Source organism: Zingiber officinale, chromosome 7B (genome assembly GCF_018446385.1).
Source record: "Zingiber officinale cultivar Zhangliang chromosome 7B, Zo_v1.1, whole genome shotgun sequence".
NCBI lineage: Eukaryota > Viridiplantae > Streptophyta > Magnoliopsida > Zingiberales > Zingiberaceae > Zingiber > Zingiber officinale.
In genome coordinates, this window is record NC_055999.1 from 679,781 (window position 1) to 696,108 (window position 16,328).

The 16,328-nt window shown below is 38.2% G+C and overlaps 2 protein-coding genes across 4 annotated transcripts; one reads left to right on the forward strand and one right to left on the reverse strand.

Moving 5' to 3' along the window:
• Positions 1–5,843: 5,843 nt before the first annotated feature.
• On the reverse strand, positions 5,844–11,687 carry LOC122004878 (transcription factor E2FB-like). 3 transcript variants are annotated; one of them, XR_006118288.1, is made up of 15 exons: positions 11,195–11,687; positions 9,036–9,216; positions 8,775–8,837; positions 8,597–8,682; positions 8,440–8,528; positions 8,292–8,346; positions 8,107–8,159; positions 7,965–8,015; positions 7,831–7,879; positions 7,668–7,733; positions 7,511–7,587; positions 7,179–7,407; positions 6,648–6,714; positions 6,279–6,565; positions 5,844–6,130 (listed from the first exon to the last, which is right to left on the reverse strand). XR_006118288.1 is itself a non-coding variant. In XM_042559711.1 (14 exons), exons 1-14 carry the CDS (start codon positions 11,384–11,386, stop codon positions 6,447–6,449), a joined length of 1,374 nt encoding a protein of 457 aa, XP_042415645.1. In that variant the 5' UTR covers positions 11,387–11,687; the 3' UTR covers positions 5,844–6,446. The 3 variants fall into 3 exon arrangements, 2 of the variants coding, with proteins under 2 accessions (XP_042415645.1, XP_042415644.1); XM_042559711.1 differs by having other exon boundaries at positions 5,844–6,565; positions 8,775–8,834; XM_042559710.1 differs by having other exon boundaries at positions 5,844–6,565.
• Positions 11,688–12,114: 427 nt separating this feature from the next.
• Positions 12,115–14,483, forward strand: LOC122004880 (2-Cys peroxiredoxin BAS1, chloroplastic-like). The gene is made up of 4 exons (XM_042559715.1): positions 12,115–12,400; positions 12,613–12,687; positions 13,784–13,865; positions 13,946–14,483. The coding sequence occupies exons 1-4, from the start codon at positions 12,194–12,196 to the stop codon at positions 14,038–14,040; spliced, it is 459 nt and encodes a 152-aa protein (XP_042415649.1). The 5' UTR covers positions 12,115–12,193; the 3' UTR covers positions 14,041–14,483.
• The last annotated feature ends 1,845 nt before the right edge of the window (positions 14,484–16,328 follow it).

Consider the following 16,328-nt stretch of genomic DNA (forward strand, 5'->3'; position numbering starts at 1 on the left):
TGGTGAGCCTTAGCTGTATATGATGGCGAGTAGCCCACTAAGCATTTTTACCTTCTCTTGGTAGTTGGTATGGTCCCTGCACCATATCTACATCTGGCTGCAAGAACATTCATACATGGTTCATAGGTTAGATTCACTATTTTCCCTTTCAAGTATTTTTCACTTTTTCGATGTTCAAGGTAATATTAGCATAACAGAAACGGCTAGAGAATAAGTATATAGCTGCTCAGCAGGCATCTGATGAAAGGTACTATTGGTGTTCCAAATTAAGATGTAACAGTTGCTATAGCAAAGATATATACTCCATTGATTATCTTTTTCTCTCTAAATGCAGGTATATAAAGGCTCAGCTTGCTCTTGGAAAAGGAGATGAGGGCCTTACTATAACAGATAGGAACATCCATGCAACATTCACAACAGATAGGAACATTGTAAACTACAAATTAGTACAAAAGACCACCAACGAGACATCTTCGGATAGGAACATTGTAAACTACAAATTAGTACAAAAGACCACCAACGAGACATCTTCGGAGCAGGGATCTCTAGCAACCATCAAGGAACCGCCTTTGGCTTATGCATCCGGAGGGCACCTGGAGGCCAAAGGAAAAAGGGGCATGAGTACAAAATAACTCCGAGCAGACAGAGAACAATGTATGAAAGAATAATCATCAAGAGTTAATTCCCATTTAATCTAGTTAGTAATCCCAATTCCTCCCGTTAGGGGTATAATCAGGTCTTAATTATAACCAAATAGATTCAAATTCGATCATAAATTCATCGACTCGGATGCACAACTGTTATCACGATCTAACTCATGCTGAACTGAGCCCAGTTCAGCATGCCTCCACTGTATCATTCCGAGTGGATATTGATACGGTAGTAAAGAGAGCCTACTAAATATGAGTCAAAAGCAAGAACAACGTAACAGTCGACATTGAGGTTAAAGTCAAAGCGGTTAAAGGCAAAAAATTGTCGGGTCGCCAAAGTTGGCCGAGCGGGTGGCAATGGGCCGAGCCTTTCAGGTCGGCTCGGCTCAAAGGCTCATCTGAGCATATTGCTCGTCCAGTCGGGACGACTATAGAGAAGATATCAGATGCTCACAACTGTGATCAAATGAAGGATAGTCCGACCAAATCGCCTGTCCGACCGAGCGAGGAATGACCTACTAAGCCGAGCGACTATGAAGAAGAACAACATTGAGCGACCGGGGGCGGGGAATCCTGGCCGAGCGGTTCCCCCGCTCTGCCAAATAGTGGAATCCCTTGCGTAGCTCATCATATCTTCTAGGAGTTAGTACTGTTGACAATAAGGCATGGTCCATCGTCAAATTGTACGGTGGAAGCTTCCACTGTCATGTCAAAGATTTACATACCCTGTTAAGGAAAAGTGTCAGAGACACTTTTCTAACTTTTCTTTTCATAAGATGTTGGGAAAACGTACACGTGCATTGAGAAGTGTGCACGTCTACTACAGGATTACTATATAAAGGAAAGTCTATCCATCGACGGAGGTATGCGTTCTTTGTGATTACGCTCCTGTTGTTGCTACAGTTCTCTTTGTCACCTTACTACTATTCTTGTAACTAACTTGATCATCGGAGGACTAATACTGAAGACCTCTTCCCTGGCTCAGTACTAATGTTATTAATTTTATAGAGTAGAGCGGAGTTTCCATATGGTCAACTACGGAGCCATATCCCTAATTAACTGTCTTTACCGTTTCTAGACAGAATCAGATATCAAAACTCATACTGAAACAGAATTGTAAACCTCGACTTCAACACCTTAGTCATTTAGGTGAAGTTTGTTTGTAATAATGTTAATAGTTCAAGTGATGGTGTCTCAAGATGCATGTTGCATGTGCTTCACAAAATTTTTACTCAGTTTGACAAGTGCAATATTAAGACAGTTAAATGTGTCTTCTGAATTCCATTTTCTATAGCTTTTAGAGAGGAGGCCAGGTCAAAGAAAGACATTATGATAATCGTGCACAATTTGCAAAGTTTGTGCTCTATTTATTCTAACAAGAGACATTCTAACATCCGTGATGCTAAGTCTTGTGGTTTTATTTTGCTAAAACTGCAACAAAAGTTAGTGAAATGATGGGTAATGTCCATACAATTAGTGCTCTTTCAACATTTGAAAAAGATGAGGAAAAAGGTATGTTACTTTGACTCTTGTCATGAAGTGCAATATGACATCTATTTTTAAATGTAAGACCAAATATAAATAATAATATAATATGAAATAAAATCTATACAGATTCATATAATCAATTACATCGAATAAAAATTTTATACTTGAAATCAGCTTTGTATTTCTATTTTGCTGTAAACTCAACAGTCTTTTGGATATTATATAATATTCCATATGCCTCCAACGTAATAATGAAGTGGCGGTGAATCATGAATTTAGTCAATTTTATTTTGTGAAATCTCATACTTTGAAAATAGAAGTTTTTTTTTCATGGAAGTATATCTATTGTAAATTTTCTAATATGATGATAACTTACATATAATAGATTTAATTTAAGAGGTAGCTGCTGACATTTATTTACAAGAACCAAATACTTGAGTTAACTCAAAATTAAAAATAAAACATCGATTTCGAAATCAATCTCTAAGTTTAGTGACGGATTTTGAAATCGATCACTAAAATAGCAACCAAAATTATAGACTAAAGATTTCTATCTCTAAATCGGTCATTAAATCCATTTAAAGACTGAAATTCGGTTGAGCAACCGGCCAGTCTCTAATTGGCAGTATTGTATAACAAACAAAAGGTTAATTAAGTCTGTGTCATATTTGATCACAATGCATTGACATCTCACTAAACTCTATCTCAATTTATATAAACTTATTATTTGAAATATATATTGTACTAAAATTAGAATCTATTTTCCCCATAATTATTTTCCCCTTAAATGACTATGGTTTGTAAGCATGTTAAAATATCAAAGATAACTTTAACTTCGCCCTAACTTCTAATTTTGGATTAATGTTATAAAATAATTTCTACATTAAAATAAAATCAAATTATTGATAACAAAAATTTAAATTTTAAGGTACAAAATTAATAATTACATGATATTATTATTATTATTAAGATAAATAAATATTCACATAATCCAAATAAATTTAGCCATTAATCAAATTATAAATAATAGTACAAATTTTTTAATCTTATCCTAAATAATTTAATCTTTACCTTGTCCACCAAATCCTTCTAAATATAAAAGATTTGTATATTTTATTTGTTGAATTATTTTATGAATCATCTTCTTGTTGGTAAGCTTTTGTTCCCTAACTTTTTATCTCAATAATTTCTTTTTACCTGTAGGGTATTCCAAATATCAACATTTAATTATTTAGTATTTAAGATAATGTCAATGATGTAATGTGCATCACAAATATAAGTTGTAACATAATATAAAATTCTGCACTTGTATTTCATTTAATATATTGTCAAATTTATGCATGGTATATTATTATTATTATTATTATTATTATTATTATTATTAAAAAATAATATTATTGAAGAAAACTTAACCACAGATTCTAAAATTCATCATCATTAATTTACAATTATATTATTTATCGACTGTATATAACGATTGAAATTAATAAAATTAATTTACAGTCATATAATTTATGGGTCGTTAATATAACAATCGAAATTAATTCCAAGTCATTATGTTACAATAAAAAATTATAACTGATCGTTTAATTTTTCCTCTATAATTATTAAGTGATCGTTATTTTACACTAATTAATAAGAAAAAAATTTAATCTTTAATTTCCGTCATATTATAATTTTCAGGTTAATAAAAAGTTGTTTGAATTTTTGAAAAGGCACGAATGACAAGTCACATTTATTTATGAATGTGTTTGCCAATTATTCTAAATATTATAATATAAAAAATTTATTAGTTAATTTATTAAATTATTTAATTATTTTTTTGTTTAATTGTAAGAGAAAGTGTTACCCGAGGAACATATTTATTCAAATGTGCATTTAAACTCATAATTAAAAGAATAATATTTTTTTAAAAAAAGATAGATCTAGCTAAATTTCAATTTGTAAGAGGCTTTACGTATTTTACACTATTTATTTGAAAGATTGATTTTTTAAAATATTTAATAAAAATATATGATTTTAAAAAATAAGTATCCCGAATGTTATTAGTATCGCCATTGGTATTTTTTTTATTGTCTCGGATATCGAAATCTGCTTGACTCATTATCTGTAAATTGAATATTACTAATTTTATTTTATTTTTGCTTTTATGAGACCAAGATAATAAATTTATATTATTATTGGAGAATTAAAATTAAAAGTTATCGAGGTTTCGGAGTTGGATAGATAGAGTAGAGAATGATGATGCAAAAGATAATGATTAGAAGAATAATCGATATTAAATTATAATCATTAATAAAAAATTAATTAATTAATCTCAATCATTAAAAAAAAAAAAATTTCATCCAACGGTCAGAACCGAACATTCACAAAACAAAATAAAAACAAAAAGTTCCGGGTTTAACAGTCAGCCAAGCTGGTTACCGTTCTGTCCTATTGACCCGATTACCAATCTGGGCGGGATCCGGTTTGGACTCGAGACCCGGCCTGGGTCAGGTCTAGTTGCAGCGTGAGTTTTGCTACATACTCAGAAAGGCCTATTAATTGGTGGAAATATATAAAAACATGTATATGAAGATACATTAGCCAAAAAAAAAATTTTAAGTTGAGGCCGGTCTTTTGTTTTAGTTGAATTTATCAGCATCTGATATGAATGAGGAGAAATCTACTGGATTCAAACGGGCAAAAGAATTGCCAGACCGACCGGCAGATGCCGGCGAAGAACCGGAGGCAGTGGCGTAGGTGCTCGCCGCAGGATTCTCCGTCGGAGGAGAGGAGGAGTCCACGGCGGGGACGCTGGCTGGCGGCCGTAGGAGTCGGCTGAAGGTACGCCTGCGCTGCCTGCTGGACGAGGCGGTTCTTCATCCGGATCTCGCCAGCGCCGGGCGTGGCGACGGGAGAGGCGAGCACGGAGGCAGACTGCGGCGGACCGCCAACGATGACGTCGCGGAGGCTGGTGTACTCCCTCTCCTGGGCGCCGACGACGGGCGCGAGGTCGAGCGGCGCCGGGACGGCTTTACCTCGCCGACGGATTAGGAGGCTCTCCGACGGACCCAGCGGGGGCTTCTTGATCATAGCGTCGTTGGCGTCGTTGAACATCGTAGCGAAGGACGATGGAGGAGAGGAGGGATGAGACCAACAATTTTATAGACGCGGGATAAGATTTAATTAATCCATTAAAGGAAGTTAAGGGCCAATTTTAGTAATTCTATAATTAAATGATATTGCAAATATTTACTATAATTAGTAGATTTGCAAATCGAGTTTATCTTTTGAAGTCAACGTAATGTGAGATGGATTTTGGGGGTGGTTAGAACTTAGAAAGAGACCCAGGAAATGAGGGGGCGGCGTCGTTGTGGCCCACTTGCTGTTGCTGTCTTTGGGATGAGGATGAGGAAGAAGCATTGACCCGGGTTTGGGTCAGTGTTGGCGAGCAGAACCAATTTGACCTTTCTTGTTATAATAATATAATTAATTATAATAGATTCGTTATTGTCGTTATTATTATTAGCAGTAGTATTAAGACGCTGACAATTGGAATTTAACGGCCAACTAGCTATATCTTTTTATCCGAGGAAAGAAACGGTATTTTATTGGAGAGGTGAAATCCATGATCATGCATAGCTAGACACAGCTACTAGTTGCATCTTGCGTTCTTTGTTTTTTCCCCTTAGATTGGGATTGCCACGGATGAGACGGGTCAAGTGGATCATTCGATAGAAGATTATTCCAATTTAAAGCTTCTTATCTTAAACAAAGATTTATCAGTCCCGTGTGACAGCTTCAGTACAAGAATAAAATACTAGCTTATGATACATTGGTACAACTAAAGAAGATAATATAGCTTTTGACAATTTCTAAAACTCAATTGGGACTGAAGATTGTCAAAAGCAAGCTCATAGGGATTTCTGACGAATGCACATCAGACGCCCAGCCAGCTTTCAAATGATTGGACAGGGATTTCTGGAAAACTGCTCACCAATTTGCCTTCTCTGTAATCGATTGGACAGAACACAAACTATTAACATGCATGCATCTAACTAGATACAGGTCAGACTAGTCGGATGAAAATAGAAATGATAGAGATTGGATATTCCATTAAGGAATGATGCGGTTAGATGTAAAAGTTAACCCACATACGGGCTGTGAAGGTCATTTATGGCAGCTGAGAGTGCTGCCATTGCAACGAGCTCATCAGTTTGTTATTTGATTCATCAATTGCTTCATAGCCTGAATTCTGATGGGCGTAATCTTCTTTCATCCCCACAAAATGACGTCTTATATCCCTTTTTACCTGTCTCTACATATTTATCTGAGTGGAGAATGTGTCGGAGGGTCAATAGCTACACATGGAGTTTGATGCTCCGGTGGGGTAGTACTGCCTGTAATGAAGTCATCTGTACTAAACCCGTTCCAATATGATTCGTCTGTACCAGTTAAGGATCTCAAGCAGTATTGGAAGTAATAGTACACACGGAAATTGATATAAGCAAATATCGGGAAGGATACGTGGTGTGTTCCATAAATCTGTAATACTAGCTCCAAAATCTGATTGAAGCCAGTAGTCAGCATCAGTCTGCAAAAGAAAATGGTCTTTAACTCAAATACGTACTTTTGTGTGCAGAAGACAATGAGAGTGAATCCGATAAAACTGTCTTCTACTGCCAACTTCAAATTTACGAGCAATAAAACTATGCATGGCTATAACATAAACCCCGACTATCTAACACTAAATACATACATCTGTATGATTAAAACAAATATGCTTGGTAAAAGTGTCTTGCTAAGGATAAGCATGTCAAAAGAAAGTTATATAAATTTTCTGTAGTTTAACAATGACAAGAAATTAATCTTCTGATAGTTAAACTGTGATAGCCAAACATCTAAGCATTTTGTCGGATAAAAAGTTGAAACTAGAATGCTCTTCTGTCTGAACTATGTCACTATCATGGGAGAAATCCTAACTGAAATTGACTAAAATTCCCAGAGTAATCATAGGTACGACAGTTTGAAATCTGCAGGGTCAGATGCAGGACTTACATCAATTTCAGAAGCTACAATCTTTGTCATACCAGAGCCATTATCCTCTGCAGAACTTGCATCAAGGCATCCCTGACTATCTTGATTTTTAAATTCCAATTTCTTATCTCTGCTCTCATCTGTTGCAACTGCCAAGATGGAGGTCTCAAGCGATTGTGAATTTGTCACATGATCGGTTCTTGAAGGGGTCTCAACACCATTCATCTCCTCAAAATTCTTTTCAAATTTACTAGCAATAAAAAGGAATAGAGAAGAGGAATTAGTATAAGACAAATAAAATCTAATTAAAATGCTGGTTTACAAATACTATGCTTATAAAAAGGAATGACTACCTTACAAGGTAAATATCAATAGGACCCATTGTGCTTCGTACGACAATTCGGTATCTCTGATGTGGATATTCAAAAGCCTTCATGTAGAAGGAGAACTTCTGGTTAACATCTGGATCAATAAATAAATAAATAATATTGGCTCACTGACTCTTTTTACCTCATCAGGATCTGGAACCTCCAGGGTGGTACCATGAGGTGCTTTTATAGCTATAAGTGTCTGATTCTACAAAGCATGAATATCAAGGATAATCTTCAGCGATTACTAACAGCCAAAATTTAATTTTTATTTTCAAATAAACAAGGGAAACATGTAAGAAAACCTGAAAGCAGGGTAGTCTTTTGATGTCATCTTCGGTCAGGTAAAGCAGCCTGAAATTTTACAAGCAACAGAACATTATTTTAATTTGTAAATGTAGCAACATATGTGGGCAAATGCAAGAAAAAAATAGCATACTTTTGATTACTTTCTTCTTCAGTGAACACACTCATGCTTTCTTGCATTTTGCTATAAAAACTAGAACGTTTCAGCATACTATGCATATTGTAGCATGTTAGGCATCAGTAGATAGAAGCTACATTTAGTAATGGAACCAAACCTGATGCACTCATCCAACTGACGTTCTTGCGAGACTAGGTTTTCAACTTCTGTCTGAAGGGATGAAAATATTAGGCAAACTTTGATGATCTTGTGCATCAGCGAAAAATTTAACAGCAACTTACTCGAAACATGAAGATTTAAAATGGGTTTATTTGATTCTGCCAAGAAAGCAATGAGTCATACCTGCAGCATTGGCATATCATTTTCAACCTCTCCTGGCATTGCATCATCTAAGCCCCTGTAATGCATCTAATGAAAATTTCTTCATATTGAAATAACAAATATTTTGAGCACAGAAAATATTAAGATTATAGAGGAAAATATAATTTACGTCCAATGAATCTTGTTTTTGAGATTCTTTTCTATCAATCCTATCCCTTCAAGCACATTAGTAATGTCATAAATCCGCCTCTTTTGCACCTACATGTAAAATTCTAATTATGTATAAAAGAAGAAGAATTATTCAAATTAGACAACATTTACTTCACCTCAAGTGTTTCTGCAGCTTTATTCAAGTCAAGAGTGCCATCTTGTGCATGTTTAAGTAGATTGATAAATCGTTTGGTCAAGAGTCCTGATAGTGAAGTTAGATGATGATGAAAAAGAATTCTCAGTGATAAAGAAAACTTGAATTTTTTTCTTATGAAAGTGAGATAAATCAATCACCTAAAGAGCTATCATAACGGCAAGTACCAACAAGAGAGAGAGCATTGCATGAAGGTGAACCTGCTGGAAACAAAATCTAGTTAATGAGTTGAGACTTCCAATTGAAAAAAAAAACATTATTACAGTTCACTGTCCAGAATACTGAGAAAAATCCATCAACCTTTTAGCTAGTTACAGTTTGCTGTGTAGATGCGTACAATAATCTACTTTTCAACTGGAAGATTAACATTGTTTTAGTATTGGAAGGATGACAATACACACCTGCATTTGGCAGAGAGTCTTTGATATCTGACTTACTGCTCTTGGATACCTTGGATCTGCTATATGTTTTCTTGGTCATTTTAACAAGAGGATTGATCACTACTTCAGGAGAGCCAGAAGTAGTCTTCCACTCACTCAACTTAGAAGCCTCGTTATCTCCTTGTTCAGGCTTTCGCTTTAACTAAGATATGGTATATCACTTCAGTTGAATTATTGCTATCAACTCATAAGGAATATTTACTAATCAGGTAATGAAATTATATTGCAAGTGATTGGGTTAACGCAGCATAGAGAGAATGCATTAAATGTTTATTTAAAAGAGAAAAAAAATTAGCAATTAAGTAACTACATGTCATGCTTCACGTTATTTACTTATGCAATAAAATCAACAAGTTCACTTCAACCTTGTCTTGAATCAGTAGATTCTTTTCTCATCCCTGTTTTGGAGAATACCTAATGCTATGGCAAGTTTTACTTTTCAAGAATATTTCATGCTAAAGCATTCTAACAAAGCAAAAGTTAGGTTTTTAAAAATACCTAACTTTACTGCATAAAGCAATTATCAAAATCTAGACAACCTCAAGATCTTCCAAACATATCCATGCTTAATCAGAGAGATTTCCTTTTCTTTTATAAATCTAATCATACAAAAATTCAATCGAGATAAATGATTCTACTAATATCTCCTAATAGTTAATAACTTTCCTTTCCCATATATGAGCTTATTAAAACTCTTCAAAATCAGATAATTAAAATCAGGCTATAAAGACTAATAAAACTTTGACTTGATACAATAGCAAAAACACTTCCACATTTAACTTCCGAAAATCATGCACTAACCATTAGAAATTAGTTAGGGCATAATTTGCCCTTTCCTAACTTAACTAGAACTGGTTTTAGGAGGCAGCAATTTATCCAACATAAACCATGTAACATTTAAGAGTACTAAGATTTTTACCTTGAAAATAGTTCATAAACAATCAGTTTGTGAATATTATTCATGTGATCATTCATAGTTGTCAAGTAACATCACATTCATGAAAAAGTACAAATGCTGACAAAACAAATTCAATTATGATAGGTAGATCATGAGGGTGCTTAAAGTTGGATCCATATCTCAACTGACTGACAAAAGATATGCAGATTTTCAATCTCTTGACCAAACTGAGATAGAAAAAGGCAGCATAAAGAATCAAAATAATAAATTGCAAAATCATGAAAAGCCAGAAACAACTTTACATGTTATTTGTAATTTTAGCACCTACGGTCATATTTAAGATATTTTACTTTAAACATCTGATTGCCCATATGTTGCTAAACTTTGTACATAAGGCAATCTCCACAAGACGAGTTGTTAATGACTACACAGTATTCATGTATATGCATGTTGTTGTTAAGATTTTTTGACTCATTTTTATGTCCAGCTTTCGTATACTGTCATTGTAGATCCATGTTTGATGATTAACTAACTTAATGCTCTCAATTCAACTATATTACGAAAGCCATGAGCCAATATGGAGCGCAAGTCTACAAACACATATATGACAAATATTTAGCAAAACGAGTAATATATACTTCTACATTTCATCATGACCCAATAAGCACTCAATAAGAGCTGGTTTAGGAATCAGAGAAATTCCCTATCGGTCCAGTTCAACCCCTGACAATTTATCATAATTTTGTGAAAGGTCTTGAGACACATTCACTTTGCCATTCGTTGGGAATTGAGGGAAACATTGATATTTCCTGTTGTTTTCCTTGGCAGCTTCAACCTTTACAAACTCAACCAAATTACGACTTTAGTTCTATTAAAAATAAGCCAGGAAAAAAAAATATGCGTATCAAAGATAGTACGTAACACATCCAAAATTGGGAATACCACGGATCCTAAAGATAAGCATGAATACACAGGAACACCAGTTTAAACGGCATATCCCTCCCATCCATGCCTAACCTAGTTCTTCCACTAGTAATTTAGTGCCCGAATGTGATATCTACGACTTCCATAAAAAAATAGAAATCCACCTAACATGGTTAAACTATAAACCCAACTCGCACAACACCAAGAAACACAGAACATCCGGAAGATTCGCAACTATCAGATCAAATCTCCCACTGTAATTGAAAAAACCAAAGCAAGCAGCGAGGTTAGAGCTCACAGGCGAGTTAACGATCAAGGAATCAGCCACCTCGGCGCCTGATGCCTGTCCATCAGCGACAGTAAAGCAGTGGTTATCCGCCCGCGAGGACGGCCTCGGCGAGGACAACAGTAGGTGCTGATGCTTCAGCGGTTGCGGGATCTGCCCGCACGGCTGCGCCAGGCGGTCCCCAGAAGTTCGACTGCCGGACATCGCCCGCCTACTATATAAAGCTCCGAAGGGCGTAAAGGAACCCGCTCGAATTCCCCGATCTCGAGCCCAAAAGAGGTCGTCGTTATCGAGGAATAATCCTGACGGAAAAAAGCCCTTGTACCTGTTGGGATTCCGGGAGGAAGAGCGGATCCAGTAGCGGCGGAAGACGGCAGCCGGAGAGGCGACCGGAATCGGGGGTCCTTTCGGAGATCTGGGTCGCCGGATCAAAGAGGGCTTGCGCGGGGGTTGTGGGTTAAAAGAATCGGGAGGGAGGGAAATTATAGTGCAGCGTGGAACGAGACGGTGTGGAGGGAGGGAAGGCATGAGATCGTCTCTATTTATTTACTCCTCTTTTATTAATTAATTAATGATTTTGTTTTTACAGTTTTATCGCCTCGTCTCGTGGGGCCTCATCTCACCGTACTTCCAACAATGGACGATCTAGATGAAATCTCCTCTGTAATTTCGATTATGCGTTGTTAGTCAACTCGATATTTTTCACTTTAAGAGGCTGGCAGCCACCGCTACATGGCTGACGGTCCGATGTGAATGGACGGACGGCCTGGATGAATCATGAGTGCAGTGTGGACCGGCGTCGCCGGTGTGCATAAACTTTAAGATTGGCGTCCGTGATTGATGAACGAGTTCCCAAGGTTCGAAATCCTTGATCTCCGGTCGGTCCGGAGATCCATTGGATCCGGTTCCCACTATAAAACGGACCGAACCGATTTGGGATTGCCTCTTATCCTTCATCTGCTCTCACAGGAGCGAAGCAAGGGAGCGAGACAGCGTGTGGGCGCCGCCGCCATGGCTTGCTCCGTTCCTTCCGTCGTCGCGTCGAAGCTCACAGCACCGATGGCCTTCTTGGCGCCTGCATCCGGCTCTTCACCGAGAGTACAAGCAATTCCGAAGGGCTTCCACGGTCTGAGGCGGAGCTTCCAACCTTGTCCTGCCCGGATGTTCTCCGCCCCAAGATCTTCCCCAAGAAGTTTCGTTGTCAAGGCCTCGGCCGAGGTAATCGTATACCTTGTAATCTTGGTCGTTCTCGTCGATTTAAAAAAAATGAAGTTTCTAGGCAATAAACAGTTTGTATGTGTATATTGGACATTGGATACTTCTACCGAAATACCTTCCATTTATATACTTCTTCCTTCTTTCAGATGTTTTTTCTTCGAATTATTTTGGGTGTTTATCTCTTGATTAAAAGTGAAATTGATGTTCTGCAGAGCTACCAGCCTCTAGTTGGGAATACAGCACCGGACTTTGAGGCCGAAGCTGTTTTCGATCAGGAGTTCATTAATGTAGGTTCGGTTTTTAGTTTCCTCGTTGGTAGTGCCAGGAAGTAGCAAGTGATGACTGATGAATGCTGTTGCAATCTTATAAATTAGGGAATCCAAAGTTAATAGAATTTACTGATCCCATTTGTGGCATTTTTTCGCAAACTCTATCCAAATGCTTCGCTAGTTCGCTGTATTGTGTAACTTGTGTTTGTTAATAATCATTTGGACAATACATCCATCTCATTCCATAAATGCCCCAAATTTGTTACAGAATCAAATAAAAATGATAATACTGATGTATACTAACTATTTGTGGATGGTTAATTGGCTTTTATTCTGTCATTGAGCTGTACATTAAGTTTTATTGTTTGTTATATCCATGTTGTTGAGTAGGATTTCATTTTATATAATAATCCTTTTATCTAGTCATTTATATGAAGATCTAGAGTCTAGACTGAAAACAATACCAGCAGTATCCAGATTATAAGCTGGATCTTCATAGTGCAATACAAAGCCTAGATCTGTTCTGTCTAATTTCATGAAAAATCTAAAATATCTGTTCTGGAAGTAATGATTCTTAAGAATTAAATCGTCAAAAAGTCATTAGTCTCACATGATTTTGCTTATTCCTAAGAAATAAAATTGTTAATTCTCTAATTTACTTAGAAAGAAATAGAGAAGGAATTTGAATCTGTATTTTTCCTTTATTTTATTTCCACTCGAATTGGGCGGAGATAGACAGAAATAAAGTTTAAGCATCTAATAAATACAAACAAGTGATTATTATTATTTCTTCCTTAAATTTCCATCTAAAGGACACAAGAAGAATAGAAGAGAATGTAACTAAAATATTTTTCTCTCTTCTTTTCCTTTCGATTAAACAATTTTATTCCCAAGGCTGTCCAAATAAGAATATTCTCTTTAATTCACAAAAACTGACTTTGAGCAATGAACTTTGAGGATTACACTTGAAGCACCCATTACTATAAACCCGTCTCTCATCATTTCATGTTTATCTGTAGTCTTTGGTATCTATTTGAGTATATCTGTCATCAACTATCTCTTTTTGCGTTATATGACGACAACTGTTGGTCTTTCTCATAGACTCCTTTGGCAGGTCAAACTTTCTGATTATATTGGGAATAAGTATGTGATTCTGTTTTTCTACCCACTGGACTTCACATTTGTCTGCCCTACAGGTAAGTTCAAAGTTATTTCTGAGTTGACACTTTACATTGTAACAGGATCAATGGGACTGAATTTCTTTCTGATGCAACAGAAATTACTGCTTTCAGCGACCGCCACTCGGAATTTGAAAAGATAAATACTGAAGTCATAGGTGTGTCAGTTGACAGTGTGGTAAGTTGTTATTAGTAATTGTTACGTCTAATATCTTAATTTTCTGTGAATATTTATTCCATTCATGCTTCTTGATTCTAATTATTGTGTTTTGCCCAACCTAGCTTAACTCTATCAGCATGGTGGGATGCTTCTATATGGTTGTTCATTGACTCTGAAGAAAGACCAATATTTAAATTTTAGCTTTTCAGTTCTCAATATTTTTGTTACGTACAATACTTTGTCCAACATACCTTATAATATCAGGCAACTAAAATTTCCTGGTTATGATGTACCATAGGTGAGCCTTTCTATGATCTACATTCTCTACTTTTTTTCTGTGACCCAATATTGTTATTAGCAGTTAGTTATTGCCTTCACCATAGTAGAATTCCATAGCTCGTAGTGTGCATGCTCATACCTGACGCTTCCCAAAGACTATCCACCTTCTGTGCCAATCACTTTTGTGAACCACTTATGTGCAAATTGCAAATGATTTGTCTCAAAAGGGATACTTAATAAGGGAAAGAGAAAACAAAAGAAAACACTCATCTATCATTGAATGCGGAGAAGTCAAGACAAAAATGTCTTCTGTCTGCAATTAATATCATTAAACTGGGCATATGAAGGGTCACTAAAACATGTATGATGTGGATATAAGTTAAGGGGTAGAGAAGAAATTAGGGGGAGGAAGGAGGGCATTTGAGTCTTTTTGTTAGTTAGGTCTTTAGGGAAAAAAAGAGGAGGCACTATAGCATGCAGAAAAAGAAGGGGGGGTGGGGGTGATCAGTTTTCTCCTTCATTTTTCTTCCTACTTCCGCCGCCAAAGAAGGAGGGAGTCAACTTCTCTCCCTCGTGCTCAACTCCTCACCGGAGCCGGCCGTTGTTCTGCTATCCTTCTCCTCCTCACGACGTCGCCGCCGGACCAGCTACTGCTCCTCTTCTTCTCCTCCTCGCAATGCGCGCCATCGAACGGACTCGGCACCGCTTCTCTCCCTCTGCTCTCCCTCTTCTCCCCGCCTTGTGCACAAGAGGTCTTCCGCAGGTCCTTCTCCGTTGCTTCCAGGGGTTTGGCCATGCCGCCCTCGTCGCTTCCGGCCACCGCCTCCTCCCTCTCACGCTCACTTCCCCGTTGATGCCTCCTCTCTGCCCCCTTGTGCGCATCACGACCCCCGTCGCGAACACCGACACCAATTCCTCTCTTGACTTCGTAACCTCCTCCCCTTTCTCTTCTCCACGCTGCTGCCAGCCTTGCTTCTCCCTCCCGCTAACGCCGTCGACCATGACCGGCCACGACCGTCACGTGCCTTCGCTCTCCCTCCGTCCCCGCTGCACTCCAGCCATCCACCGTGGCTCCGACAGTAACCCTAGTACCGCTTCACAGCCCTCGGCACTGATCTGGCCTCTAAGCCCTCGCGATCATAGGCCCTGCTATCACCGACATGACTGTCTCCACTTCCATTGTGTTCCGGCCTTCGTGCCCATTTGGCTTGTATGTTGTCTTTCACTGATCTGGCTTGTGCTTCATGTTTTGGCCTTCGTGCAGTTATTATTCTATCCCGGCCTGGGTGCCGATGTTTTATCCCGGCCTGCGTACCGATGTTCTATCCCGGCCTGCGCGTCGATGTTTTATCCTGGCCTGCATGCCGATGTTTTATCCCGGCTTGTGTGTCGATGTTCCATCCGGGCCTACGTGCCGATCTCACAGATTGGCTTGCGTGCTGAGGTCACATCCGGCTCCGTGCTGCGTCCGGCTCTACGTCGTCAGATCCAGTTCTCTATCTTGATCGGGCGTCGTCTACTCTTCCGGGTCCCGACAACTCGAGCAGCGTCCCATCTGAGGGTGCCCCCTGGGCCAGGGTACGTTCTCTGTACTCACTCTCCATTTATTTTAGTATTTCAGTATTAGTTTGTTATTTATATGTTCGTTGGATCCGCCTCGAGCCTCGGGGTACCAGGGACCGGGGGGGACCCGGTCGCTGGCTGCAGGTAGCGTTGATCAGAGGACTTCTGAAGACTTGGTCAACACAGGAGCCATCTCAGCACATCCCCCCTTCCGGGACATCGCGACTTGGTCAACATTCCATCCACCTCACCTGGCGGTCCGTCTGACTTAGATTCCGGACAGGATCAATGTATAAAAGAGTGTGATAGGTATGAAAAAAAGGAAAGATTGATCTCGGCCCCTAGTGCTTTCACTTTCTTTTCTTCTGTTTCTAACTTGAGTGTCGGAGGGTCAACGCCAAGGACCTTTTCCCTGGTTTGATTTTATTTTGCAGAGAGGAGCGAGGTCTTCGTCCAGTCAGCAGAACCGCCACCTCCCC

Excerpts from the sequence above, each read along its gene's own strand:
- LOC122004878 (XM_042559710.1), bottom strand. The coding sequence starts at position 11,386 with ATGTCCGGCAGTCGAACTTCTGGGGACCGCCTGGCGCAGCCGTGCGGG. Across the intron at positions 8,838-9,035 it reads AGACTCTCTGCCAAATGCAG|CAGGTTCACCTTCATGCAAT; the intron begins GTGTGTATTGTC and ends TTTTGTTTCCAG. Across the intron at positions 6,566-6,647 it reads AGATTTATGGAACACACCAC|ACGAATCATATTGGAACGGG; the intron begins GTATCCTTCCCG and ends TAACTGGTACAG.
- LOC122004880 (XM_042559715.1), top strand. The coding sequence starts at position 12,194 with ATGGCTTGCTCCGTTCCTTCCGTCGTCGCGTCGAAGCTCACAGCACCG. Across the intron at positions 12,401-12,612 it reads TTGTCAAGGCCTCGGCCGAG|AGCTACCAGCCTCTAGTTGG; the intron begins GTAATCGTATAC and ends GATGTTCTGCAG. Across the intron at positions 12,688-13,783 it reads TCGATCAGGAGTTCATTAAT|GTCAAACTTTCTGATTATAT; the intron begins GTAGGTTCGGTT and ends CTCCTTTGGCAG.